At 41.5% G+C, this 12,145-nt stretch overlaps 1 protein-coding gene across 3 annotated transcripts in view; it reads left to right on the top strand.

Moving 5' to 3' along the window:
- Window positions 1-12,145, top strand: part of HACE1 (HECT domain and ankyrin repeat containing E3 ubiquitin protein ligase 1) — a 279,223-nt gene that overhangs the window by 28,955 nt on the left and 238,123 nt on the right. For all 3 annotated transcript variants that reach the window (XM_030199163.1, XM_030199162.1, XM_030199161.1), the window contains exon 3: window positions 10,021-10,110. In XM_030199163.1, coding sequence (XP_030055023.1) covers window positions 10,021-10,110 — 90 coding nt within the window. The remainder of the gene's footprint in view (window positions 1-10,020; window positions 10,111-12,145) is intronic.

Below are 12,145 nucleotides of genomic sequence, written 5' to 3'. Positions count from 1 at the left end.
AGAGATTTGAGAGGATGGGGAAAGTGAGTTGAGGCTCTTGAGATATGAAGGATTAGAATCGTGCTGGAGTAAATCAGAGAATTATGCTTTCTTAGCCAAATTTATCTCTGATTTTGTAGAACTGAGACTGCTATTGAAACGCAGCACGGTTCAAAGCCAAGGGACATTGAACACGATTCCTTCTGTTCATCGGAGGAAGTCACAAAAGAAGCACAAGCAATTAGATTCAAAAGTTTGTACTGTCTGGTCACTATACATGCTGCTTTTTTCCTAAGCTTCATGGGCCCTTCTCTGTACCTGCTATGATGATGGCAGCTAATATTTGTATGTGTGTCTGCACAAGTTGGTTTTGGCCATGAATGTTTCCTAGTAGACCTCTCTCTAGTGCATTGGATGTTCTGGTTGTTCAGAGGTATGGGAGAAACTTGTGAAATTGGAGCACGAGCCTTAGGGTTAGAAGAGGTAAAGGAGTACACACCTAGCAGTCATCCTGTGCTGTTTTATTTATTAAAATGAATTATTTCCTGTCAAATGACAAAGCACAAAAATATCAACAGGAGAACAATTACTCATATCATATCCACACATAAAACTATCACTCCACCCCATCTGTCCTAAATAATTCCCCAACAGTTGGACCATTCAAGAACCAAAAAACGTACATCAGGTAGAAGGAAATGCCTGTTTAAAGAGGGAGGCTATACCGCTGTCCACCTGGCCAGAACAGACAGACGAAGAAGTGTTAATAGAAATTAGGGAAGCTAACAAATTTGGCAATACAGTAAGAATGGGTGATTTAAATTACCATTTCCAATAACTGGCAATGGCAGTCAAAACCCCAAAATAACCACCTGCCAAAAAGTCACTGAATAAATGTCACATCAGGAAATGCTAGGAAGTTAAAAGTTTCTAGATGAAATAAATGATTGCTTCATGGAACAGTTGGTTCAAAGACTTACTGGGTGGGCTGCTGGGACCTATTTTAGATGTAGCCCTTAGTGGAATGCAGGACTTGGTGCAAGAGCTAATGGTGTTGGGTCCACTTGGCTAAAGTGATCATACTGTGATCAAATTTGAGTTAATAACTGGAGTAAAGATGCTAAAGAAATTTACTGCATTAGCATTTAACTTTCAAAAGGGTAGCTATGATAAAATGAGATTTAAAAAAAAGCTAAAAGGAGCAGCTGCAAAGTTTAGGCAATCAGATCCAGCATGGACATTGTTTTAAAAATACCATCTTGGAAGCCCAGATCAGATGTATTCCAGAAAGAATAGCAACAGCAGAGGCAAGAGGCTATTGCAGCTTAAAGACCATTTTTCAAAAAATGGAAAAAAGGATCTGAATGATGAAAACAGGAAGCGGCTTAAGCACTGGCAAGTTAGATGTAATGCATTGATAAGGGAGGCTAAAAGTGAATTTGAAAAGAAATTTGCAGTGGTGCAAAAGCTCATAGTAAAAACTTTTCCAGGTACATTAGAAGCAGAAAACCTGTGAGGGGAGTCATTTGGACCATTAGATCATCAAGGATTAAAAGGGGCATTTGGGGTACACAAGGCCAGAGCAAGATGATGCATGTGGGGAAAAAAGAACCCGAATTATAGCTACATCATGTAAGGTTCAAAGTTAGGAGTTACGGACCAAGAAAGGGATCTGGGTGTCGTCGTCGATAATACACTGAAACCTTCTGCTCAGTGTGCTGCTGCGGCTAGGAAAGCGAATAGAATGTTGGGTATCATTAGGAAAGGTATGGAAAACAGGTGTGAGGATGTTATAATGCCGTTGTGTCGCTCCATGGTGCGACCGCACCTTGAGTATTGTGTTCAATTCTGGTCGCCGCATCTCAAGAAGGATATAGTGGAATTGGAAAAGGTGCAGCGAAGGGCGACTAAAATGATAGCGGGGATGGGACGACTTCCCTATGAAGAAAGACTAAGGAGGCTAGGGCTTTTCAGCTTGGAGAAGAGACGGCTGAGGGGAGACATGATAGAGGTATATAAAATAATGAGTGGAGTGGAACAGGTGGATGTGAAGCGTCTGTTCACGCTTTCCAAAAATACTAGGACTAGGGGGCATGCGATGAAACTACAGTGTAGTAAATTTAAAACAAATCGGAGAAAATGTTTCTTCACCCAACGCGTAATTAAACTCTGGAATTCGTTGCCGGAGAACGTGGTGAAGGCGGTTAGCTTGGCAGAGTTTAAAAAGGGGTTAGACGGTTTCCTAAAGGACAAGTCCATAAACCGCTACTAAATGGACTTGGGAAAAATCCACAATTCCAGGAATAACATGTATAGAATGTTTGTACGTTTGGGAAGCTTGCCAGGTGCCCTTGGCCTGGATTGGCCGCTGTCGTGGACAGGATGCTGGGCTCGATGGACCCTTGGTCTTTTCCCAGTGTGGCATTACTTATGTACTTATGTCCTCTACTTGGCTCACTTTTATTACATAGAGCAGTGATTTAACCTATTGTGATGTCATAGTGGCTCATTCCACCAATAAGAGCCAACCTCATTAGTGATGTCACAATGGCTTGATTGTATAGAATGTTTGTATGTTTGGGAAGCTTGCCAGGTGCCCTTGGCCTGGATTGGCCGCTGTCGTGGACAGGATGCTGGGCTCGATGGACCCTTGGTCTTTTCCCAGTGTGGCATTACTTATGTAGTTATGTCCTCTACTTGGCTCACTTTTATTACATAGAGCAGTGATTTAACCTATTGTGATGTCATAGTGGCTCATTCCACCAATAAGAGCCAACCTCATTAGTGATGTCACAATGGCTTGATTGTATAGAATGTTTCTACGTTTGGGAAGCTCGCCAGGTGCCCTTGGCCTGGATTGGCCGCTGTCGTGGACAGGATGCTGGGCTCGATGGACCCTTGGTCTTTTCCCAGTGTGGCATTACTTATGTACTTATGTCCTCTACTTGGCTCACTTTTATTACATAGAGCAGTGATTTAACCTATTGTGATGTCATAGTGGCTCATTCCACCAATAAGAGCCAACCTCATTAGTGATGTCACAATAGCTTGATTGTATAGAATGTTTGTACGTTTGGGAAGCTTGCCAGGTGCCCTTGGCCTGGATTGGCCGCTGTCGTGGACAGGATGCTGGGCTCGATGGACCCTTGGTCTTTTCCCAGTGTGGCATTACTTATGTACTTATGTCCTCTACTTGGCTCACTTTTATTACATAGAGCAGTGATTTAACCTATTGTGATGTCATAGTGGCTCATTCCACCAATAAGAGCCAACCTCATTAGTGATGTCACAATAGCTTGATTGTATAGAATGTTTGTACGTTTGGGAAGCTTGCCAGGTGCCCTTGGCCTGGATTGGCCGCTGTCGTGGACAGGATGCTGGGCTCGATGGACCCTTGGTCTTTCCCAGTGTGGCATTACTTATGTACTTATGTCCTCTACTTGGCTCACTTTTATTACATAGAGCAGTGATTTAACCTATTGTGATGTCATAGTGGCTCATTCCACCAATAAGAGCCAACCTCATTAGTGATGTCACAATGGCTTGATTGTATAGAATGTTTGTACGTTTGGGAAGCTTGCCAGGTGCCCTTGGCCTGGATCGGCCGCTGTCGTGGACAGGATGCTGGGCTCGATGGACCCTTGGTCTTTTCCCAGTGTGGCATTACTTATGTACTTATGACACTAAATGAATTCTTTGCCTTGGTCTTTACTGAGGAGGATGTATTTAAAGGTGATGCATGTAAAGCTTTATTGCATAGCCCCCAGTATCATACTGTATTAATAACCTTGCACTGTGGAAGATGAGAGGCCTATAAGTAAAGGGCCATTAGTGAGTGACAGGGTGCTAATTTGCTCTGTTAGTCTGTAAAAGGCTGAGGCTGATCCTACCCAGGGAAGGGTTGGGTTACACTGGAAATAATTACTATTGGATTACATGGATCTGAATGGGTTTATTTTTTGGAGTAAGTCCAACAATAACTGGGTCATTTTCTAACAGTTAATACTTTAACTTTTGGTAAATGATCTCCTAAGTGCTAATGCAACAGGAAATTAAATCCACATTTACTTCTGTAATCATTTTGTAATGCTAAAAGGTACGTCTAGAGCAGGGGTGGGAACCTCATTCCTTGAGGGCTGCAATCTAGTTGGGTGTTCAGGATTTCCCCAATGAATATTCATGTTAACAACCTTATAATACTGGGCTATACCCTACTTGCTAACTGAACCAACAATACTACCAGTATAAATCTCTCTGCCAGTTAATTCATTTTTAGAAAATACCTTTATTATTTGCTTACAAAACCTAATACCTTAACATATCATTCCTTCATACACACTCACTTACAAATGCACACTCATACACATTTCACAATAAAACCTTAATGGAGCTAACCCAGTATGGAAGATTAAAGCAACAGCACACCCCGTGGGGGTAGTGCAGCACTAGCATCAGAGGAACTTTTTGAACAAATATCCTGCTGAGGTTACTGGGCATTTTGAACAGTTAGGATATTATGGGGCTCATTTTCAAAGCACTTAGCCTCCCAAAGTTCCATAGAAACCTATGGAACTTAGCCTCCCAAAGTGCTTTGAAAATATGCCTCAATATGTATTAGTGGGTTAGCTCCATTAAGGTTTTATTGTGAAATGTGTATGAGAGTACATTTGTAAGTGAGTGTGCATGAAGGAATGATATGTTAAGGTATTAGGTTTTGTAAGCAAATAATAAAGGTATTTTCTAAAAATGAATTAACTGGCAGAGAGATTTATACTTACAATGAATATTCATGAGATACATTTGCATACAACGGAGGTAGTTCATGGAAATAAATCTCATGCATATCCATTAGGGAAGTCCTGAAAACCTGATGGTTGCGGCCGTCAAGGACCGAGGTTGCCCATCCCTGGTATAGAGGGTTGCTTTATAAAAGGGTACTTTAAATGTGGAGGGCTAAAAAGCGCTTTTTTGTACTTATTTTATATTTTGTGCTAGTAGCTGCCGGTGCAGTAATGCCGACATAGCCCATTCCTCATCCCGACCTCCATTGTACTTGTAACACATGCACCTTTATATGACTACAACATCAACTTGTATTTGTTTCTCTACCAGACAAGGTGAACGCCTTTACGGTACTACCGTGTTTCCCCCGAAAATAAGACGCTGTCTTATATTAATTTTTGCCCCCAAAAATGCGCTAGGTCTTATTTTCAGGGGGCTGTCTTATTTTTCGGGGAAACATCGGGGTTGGCCCGCCCTCACACCCTCCGTCGCTCCCGGAACTAACCTTAAACGCCTCCTTTCACCTTCGCAGCAAGCAGCGGCAGGGCAGGCCACTCCTTCCTTCCATGTCCCGCTCTCGCCTGACATAACGTCCGCGAGGGCGGGGCACAGAAGGAAGGACAGGTCTTCCCTGCTGCTGCTTGCTGCGAAGGTGAAAGGAGGCGTTTAAGGTTAGTTCCGGGAGTGACGGAGGGTGGGTGGAGGGGGGGCCCGGCGACCTCGGGTGGGGGGCGGCCTTGTCCGGCTCTCGGCGGCCCTGCTTTCAAACAAAAATTTGCTAGGTCTTACTTTCGGGGGGAGGCCTTATATCTACCAATTCAGGAAAACCTCTACTAGGTCTTATTTTTGGGGGATGTCTTACTTTCGGGGAAACAGGGTATGTAAGCCACATTGAGCCTGCAAATAGGTGGGAAAATGTGGGATACAAATGTAACAAATAAATGAGCTGTGTGGGCATTACCCTGCAGCTTTGTAAAAGGGAGAGAGAGGCTCCTATGTGTATTTATAAATTACCAGCACAGATCCTGAAAAACGGTACCTAAATGAAGTTTACGGACGTATATGAGCGCTTGGGAGCAGGCCTGAATGTTAGTGTGTAAGGTACACACCTATACGTGTGTTTTATAACATAACCTCTTGGAGAAGAGACGGCTGAGGGGAGACATGATAGAGGTATATAAAATAATGAATGGAATGGAACAGGTGGATGTGAAGCGTCTGTTCACGCTTTCCAAAAATACTAGGACTAGGGGGCATGCGATGAAACTACAGTGTAGTAAATTTAAAACAAATCAGAGAAAATTTTTCTTCACCCAACGCATAATTAAACTCTGGAATTCGTTGCCGGAGAACGTGGTGAAGGCGGTTAGCTTAGCAGAGTTTAAAAAGGGGTTAGACGGTTTCGTAAAGGACAAGTCCATAAACCACTACTAAATGGACTTGGGAAAAATCCACAATTCCAGGAATAACATTTATAGAATGTTCGTACGTTTGGGAAGCTTGCCAGGTGCCCTTGGCCTGGATTGGCCGCTGTCGTGGACAGGATGCTGGGCTCGATGGACCCTTGGTCTTTTCCCAGTGTGGCATTACTTATGTACTTATGGTGCCTTAAGTTGTGCGTGCTAATTTGGCTGCGTGGCCAGATTGTGTACACAACTTAATTGATTAACAGGTACTTAACATCCAATTAGCGGCATTAATTGGCCTTACTTAGAAATTAAGCTCAGTTTTCTAGGCGAATTTTATAACATGATGCACGTAAATTCTAATGCGCACAGTTGAAAAGGGGGTGTGGAATGGGCGGGTTGTGGGCATTTCAAAAAAACTATGCGCAGTATTATAGAAAACACCCGATCTGCGCCTAACTTAGATGCAGGTATCTAGGCCTCGTTTTAGGTGGCCTAAATGTGTGTGCGTAAATTTTCGTCGCAAGAATGGCTCATGACCATATTCTGTAAACTACGCCTAACTTTAGCCGCATAGTTTTTCAGCGCCGTTTTTAAGGCGCCATTTATACAATTTGGCCCTAAGTTGGTAAATCATGCCTTTACCCATAATCCGACCAAACTCCTTGCCTGAGTGCACCTGTATTTATTTATTTATTACAATTATAACCCGCCTATCCTCTAGGCAAGGTACAATAAAACATTCATTCAATATAGATTGCAGAGTTTATTTTATTTTATTTTTGTTACATTTGTACCCCGCGCTTTCCCACTCAATTAAGTGGTCTCCCGAGTTTTTTATATTCTCAAAAAAGCCCCCAGGCCTTTCTAAGTCGCAGGCGTTGCTGGTCAGGCAAGCAATGGTGGCGGTGAGAGTGGTACTCGCTGGGCATTGAAAATCTAGGGAGGTTCCCCATCCTGTCGAAATGGCTAAATAAACTTTGGTTCCATCCTTTGTGAGATGGAGAGACTTTGAGCAGTTTGGAGCCAGAGGGAGGCGAAGAGGGAGGCGATTTGGGAGCCCTTTCTTGAAGCACTGCAAATATTGGGGGGATAGGGAGAGTTAGAGGACTTAGTTTGGGTAGAGGGGTGGGGGAGGGGGGAGCCGGGGGGTTAAATAAAAAATTTATAAACATGGGGTCATAATATGAGCTTTAAGTGGAATTTGAATTCCTGATGGGGTTATTCTCTGTAGTCGTAATTACAGGGAGTTTGATAAGTGGTTAACCTGTTAATGTGCTGTTGGGAGTAGCAAGTGTTTGTTGAAAGTGCATTTCATTTTTGTAAAGGAATTCTGATATGAACAATAAAGACTCGTTATAAATTAAAAAAAAAACAAACAGAAATACACAGCCTTCCAAATCACAAACTCTAAAAACAGAACCCTCATCAGCCAAATGCCCTAGAAAATAGCCAGGTTTTTAGCAATTTCTTGAACTGGGGAACAGATGCCGATTGGTGCATAACCAGTGGTAGTGAATTCCACAAACGAGGACTGGCAATAAAAAAAAAAAAGAAACGCGACTGAATTTCCTCTGTGCATTGTGCATCTTCCTACGCCTACCTCCCAACGCTCATTTCCTTCTGCACCCAATTCCTCCTATGTTCAATTTACTTATCCGTTAACCCCATTAATATTGCATTTACTACAAACTGTATATTCTTCTCACGACTTTGTAATTCTTTATATTGTTACTATGTAAGCCGCTCTGAGCCTGCCATGTGTGGGAAAGCGCGTGGTACAAATGTAATAAATAAATAAAATATACTTTTACATGTGACCTAATTTTTGAAGAGGCCTTCTATGCATGAAATAGGTCTATAAAATTTGAGATTTAAAAAAAAAAAAAATTGTTTTATAATCTACAAAATTGTAAACCATCTTGATTCATGGGGTGGGAGGTGATACATTAAATCTCATTAATTCCAAACATAGCTCGTTTCTAATTTCAAAAAAAGGATTTGAAGTGGATAAACGTATATCAACTCATATGTTATAAAATATTAACGCTTAAATATTAATCACCTTACTAACATTTGAAATTAACTATCTGTCTTTAGATTTCAGTCTTGGAACGCACTTCCCATGGCCCTGAAAGCCACGACCAATCTAACCAGCTTTCGCAAAGCTTTGAAGACACATCTCTTCAACAAAGCCTACGAAAGTCACCCTCAATGAAACAAAACATTCCTTAAACCACCCAAGGACACCAAAAAACACCTCTCACACGGCCTCACCTAACACCTCTCCATCTAAACCCTCTCTCACCTCCGCTTATGATCGACTGTTTTTTAAATCATGTAACGACGTTATCATATCTATACTCTGTAAGCCACATTGAGCCTGCAAAAAGGTGGGAAAATGTGGGGTACAAATACAATAAATAAAATAAATATTCTTCATCTCAGAAATGTTAACACCAGATCTGCAGAAATAGCCACATTTGTAATTTGTTCCGAAAGATGATACAACCTCTAAAAAGTATTCAGGTGGATATTCAAAGCGATTTAACTGGCCAGAAACTGTTCCTGGCCAGTTAAATCACCTGTTTGACTAACTGCTAATTTTCACCGGCATTGAATTTCTATGTTTAATGCCAGTGGCAGTCAGCAAAACGCTGATCCTTGCCAGCTGAATATTGGGCTCGTAATGTACTTGGCAGTACATTCCATTTGCACAGGGCTTGATCTTTCAAGGTCCGCTGTCTAGTAGTTGATAATTAGCAATCTCTAACTGATTGCTAATTATCAATGCAACCTGAGAACTGTCTACGAACTGACAAATTTCCGCAAACTACTGAAAACCTCTCTCTTCGACAAGATATACAACAAAGATCAACACATGCAACTGTATAATCTTTGACTTATCCAGAAATGTTTCTTACTATCTTTTGCTTTAATACTATCATTTAACTCAAAACTCTGTTAATAATAAATGTATGTTCCCCTCTATTTCCCATAGCCACGATGAATTGTTAGCCACATTGAGCCCGCAAAAAAGTTGGGATAATGTGGGATACAAATGCAATAAATAATAATAATAACTACTGGTTCTCAGCATTTGATCCTCCGATCTAAAAGGTCTTGCTAGCCTATAAATAAAATTAAAATGCTGGTCCTAATACTCAAATATGTTTATGCACCATAATAAACAATTTAAATTTAAATCTTAGCTCCACTGGGAGCCAATGGCACTCAACCAATGTGTGGCTCCATTTAATGTTTTTCTCCCTTTTTTTTTATAATTTTGGCGGCTGTATCTGACATATGAGATGCCCAATTATGCCATATTGTAGTAGTTCAGCTGAAAAATTGACAACCTTTACCACCTACCTTAAATGTTCCTCCCCTAGGTAAGGTCAAATTTGCTTACTCAATTGTAAATTCAAGAGTGATGTTCTAACCAACATGTTTATCTGATTCTTGATAGACAAATCAATGTCTAACAACTCCCAGACTAAGGACACAAGCATTTAAATGGACCAAATTACCGGCCTTTGAGATGCGAGTCGTCCTTATCGTTCCCTACCCTCAAAAGTTTGGTTTTCTCGGGTTGAAGGACCAAAATGAAGTGAATGCTACTTTAGAGTGGAATAACTAAACTAGAAGCAGAAGTTTCTTTTTAAAAAACAAAAACCTGTGAGCCCTGCCAATCAGTTGCCCATCCCACCTCCTTCCCTCATTAAATGTCCTTCAGAAGGGTGTCAGTTCGTAGATTCTGCTTGCTGTAGCTAAGTTGTGTAGATTGTACAGCAACGTGTACACCTAGAACACCCTGTGAATGATGAACATTGATTTTTTTTGTCTCTCTTAGGTCTGTGTCAGAGCTATTATCAAATTCAAAGTTTGATGTCAATTACGCTTTTGGACGCGTGAAGAGGAGCCTGCTTCATATTGCAGCAAAGTAAGATTTTGTGGATTGTTATAGCACAGCGCAGCACTCACCGCCACTCAGCACATTAATATTCTTAAGTTTCTGCTTTTGGGTAAAGCTGAGGGGAAAGTAATGTCCATAGGGCAAGTCCAAGGTGTTTCTTGATATACTGCATATGGGGAGAACCAGCTGTGTGGTTTACAATGCAATAAATGTAAAGTATAGAGTCAAATGAAGGAGAAAATAAATACAATAACAATAGAAAACAATAACAATACAATAACAATAGCAATACAATAACAATAGAAAACATCTTACATCTTTACCATGTAAGCCGCACTGGACTTGCTGTATGTGGGAAAGAGCGGGGTACAAATGAAATAAATAAATAAATAAAATAGATGAATTTTGACCCTGGAATGATTACATAGTCCCCGAAATTCTATAAATGGTACTTAAAATCGTGTGTACAAATTTAGGCGTGCATCCAATTTGTACATGTGGTTTCATCAACAAGCCAATCAGCATCCATTTTTATCATTCCCACCTTAATAATTCCCTTATTTGTCCTGTTTGTCCTAGTTAGATTGTAAGCTCTTTAGAGCAGGGACTCTCTCTTCATGTCCAGTGTGTTCAGCGCTGCTTATGTCTAGTAGCGCTAGAGAATTGATAAGTAGTAGTAGTAGTGCAAGTAATCAATATTGCTCCTACTGAAGAGAATTATAGCGATGTGGTTTGGACCGCTACCCTGACGAAATGATCCAAACCTGGCGATGTTAGCAGAGTGTTGGGTTCTAACAGCTATCAAAAGCTAAGTAGCTGAATGATTTTTAACAAGTAGATCTAGGAGTTCTCAAAATATTATAGTTTGAAAGTGAAAGTAAAACTTGGCCCAATGACGATTGGGGCAGCGATTGCTTTAGAAGAGTTATATACTCTCGCTAGCCATGTTTCTAAGTTCAGAAGTTGTCATCAAAGCTCCTGAAAAGCTCCACTCCAGCCCATCCAAATCGATTCAACCATGAACAGTGCACAGACCGTAGAAGTCTGCCCAGCATTGGCTTTGCTTCCCAGTTACTGGTAGTGCCACGTAATCTATGCTAAGCTTCTTTGGATCCATTCCTTCTAAACAGAATTCCTTCCCACACATTTTTGAATTCCATTACTGTTTTCATCTCCTCCACCTCCAGCGGGAGGGCATTCCAGGAATCTACCACACTCTCAGTGATAAAATACTTCCTGACATTATTTCTGAGTCGGTCCCCCTTCAACCTCAATTCATGTCCTCTAGTTCCACCACCTTCCCATCTCGGGAAAGGTTTGTTTGCAAATTAATACCTTTCAAGTATTTGAACATCTATATCATATCACCCCTGTTTCTCCTTTCCTCCAGAGTATACGTGTTCAGGTCAGCAAGTCTCTCCTCATACATCTTGCTGCCCATACCATTTTCATCACTTTTCTTTGAATCACTAGTCTTTTTACATCCTTAGCAAGATACGGCTTCCAAAACTGAACACAGTACTCCAAGTGGGGCCTCACCAATGACTTGTACAGGGGCATCAACACCTCCTTTCTTCTGCTAGTTATACCCCTTTCTATGCAGCCTAACACCCTTCTGGCCATGGCCACCACCTTGTCACACTGTTCCCTCACCTTGAGATCCTCAGTCATCATCACCCCAAGGTTCCTCTCCTGAGCCGAGCTTACCAATCTCTCTCCTCCTGTCTGGTACATCGCTTGGATTTTTGCACCCCAAGTGCATTACTGTGCACTTTTTGGCATTAAATTTTAACCACCAGACCTTTGACCATTCTTCTAATTTTTGGAGCTCTGTTCTCATGGTTTCTACTCCCTCCAGGTTGTCCACTGTATTGTCTATCTTCGTGTCATCCATAAAAAGGCAAACTTTTCCTTCTAACCCTTCAGCAATGTCTCTCACAAATATATTAAGCATAATTGGCCCCAGCTCTAACCCAAGGCATTCCACTGCTCACCTTTCTTTCCTCCGAGCGGATTCCATCCTTTGTCGCCTGTCAGTCAACCAGTTCACCACTTTGGGTCC

Source organism: Microcaecilia unicolor, chromosome 3 (genome assembly GCF_901765095.1).
Source record: "Microcaecilia unicolor chromosome 3, aMicUni1.1, whole genome shotgun sequence".
NCBI classification, from domain to species: Eukaryota; Metazoa; Chordata; class Amphibia; order Gymnophiona; family Siphonopidae; genus Microcaecilia; species Microcaecilia unicolor.
This window is presented reverse-complemented; position numbering and strand designations above follow the sequence as displayed.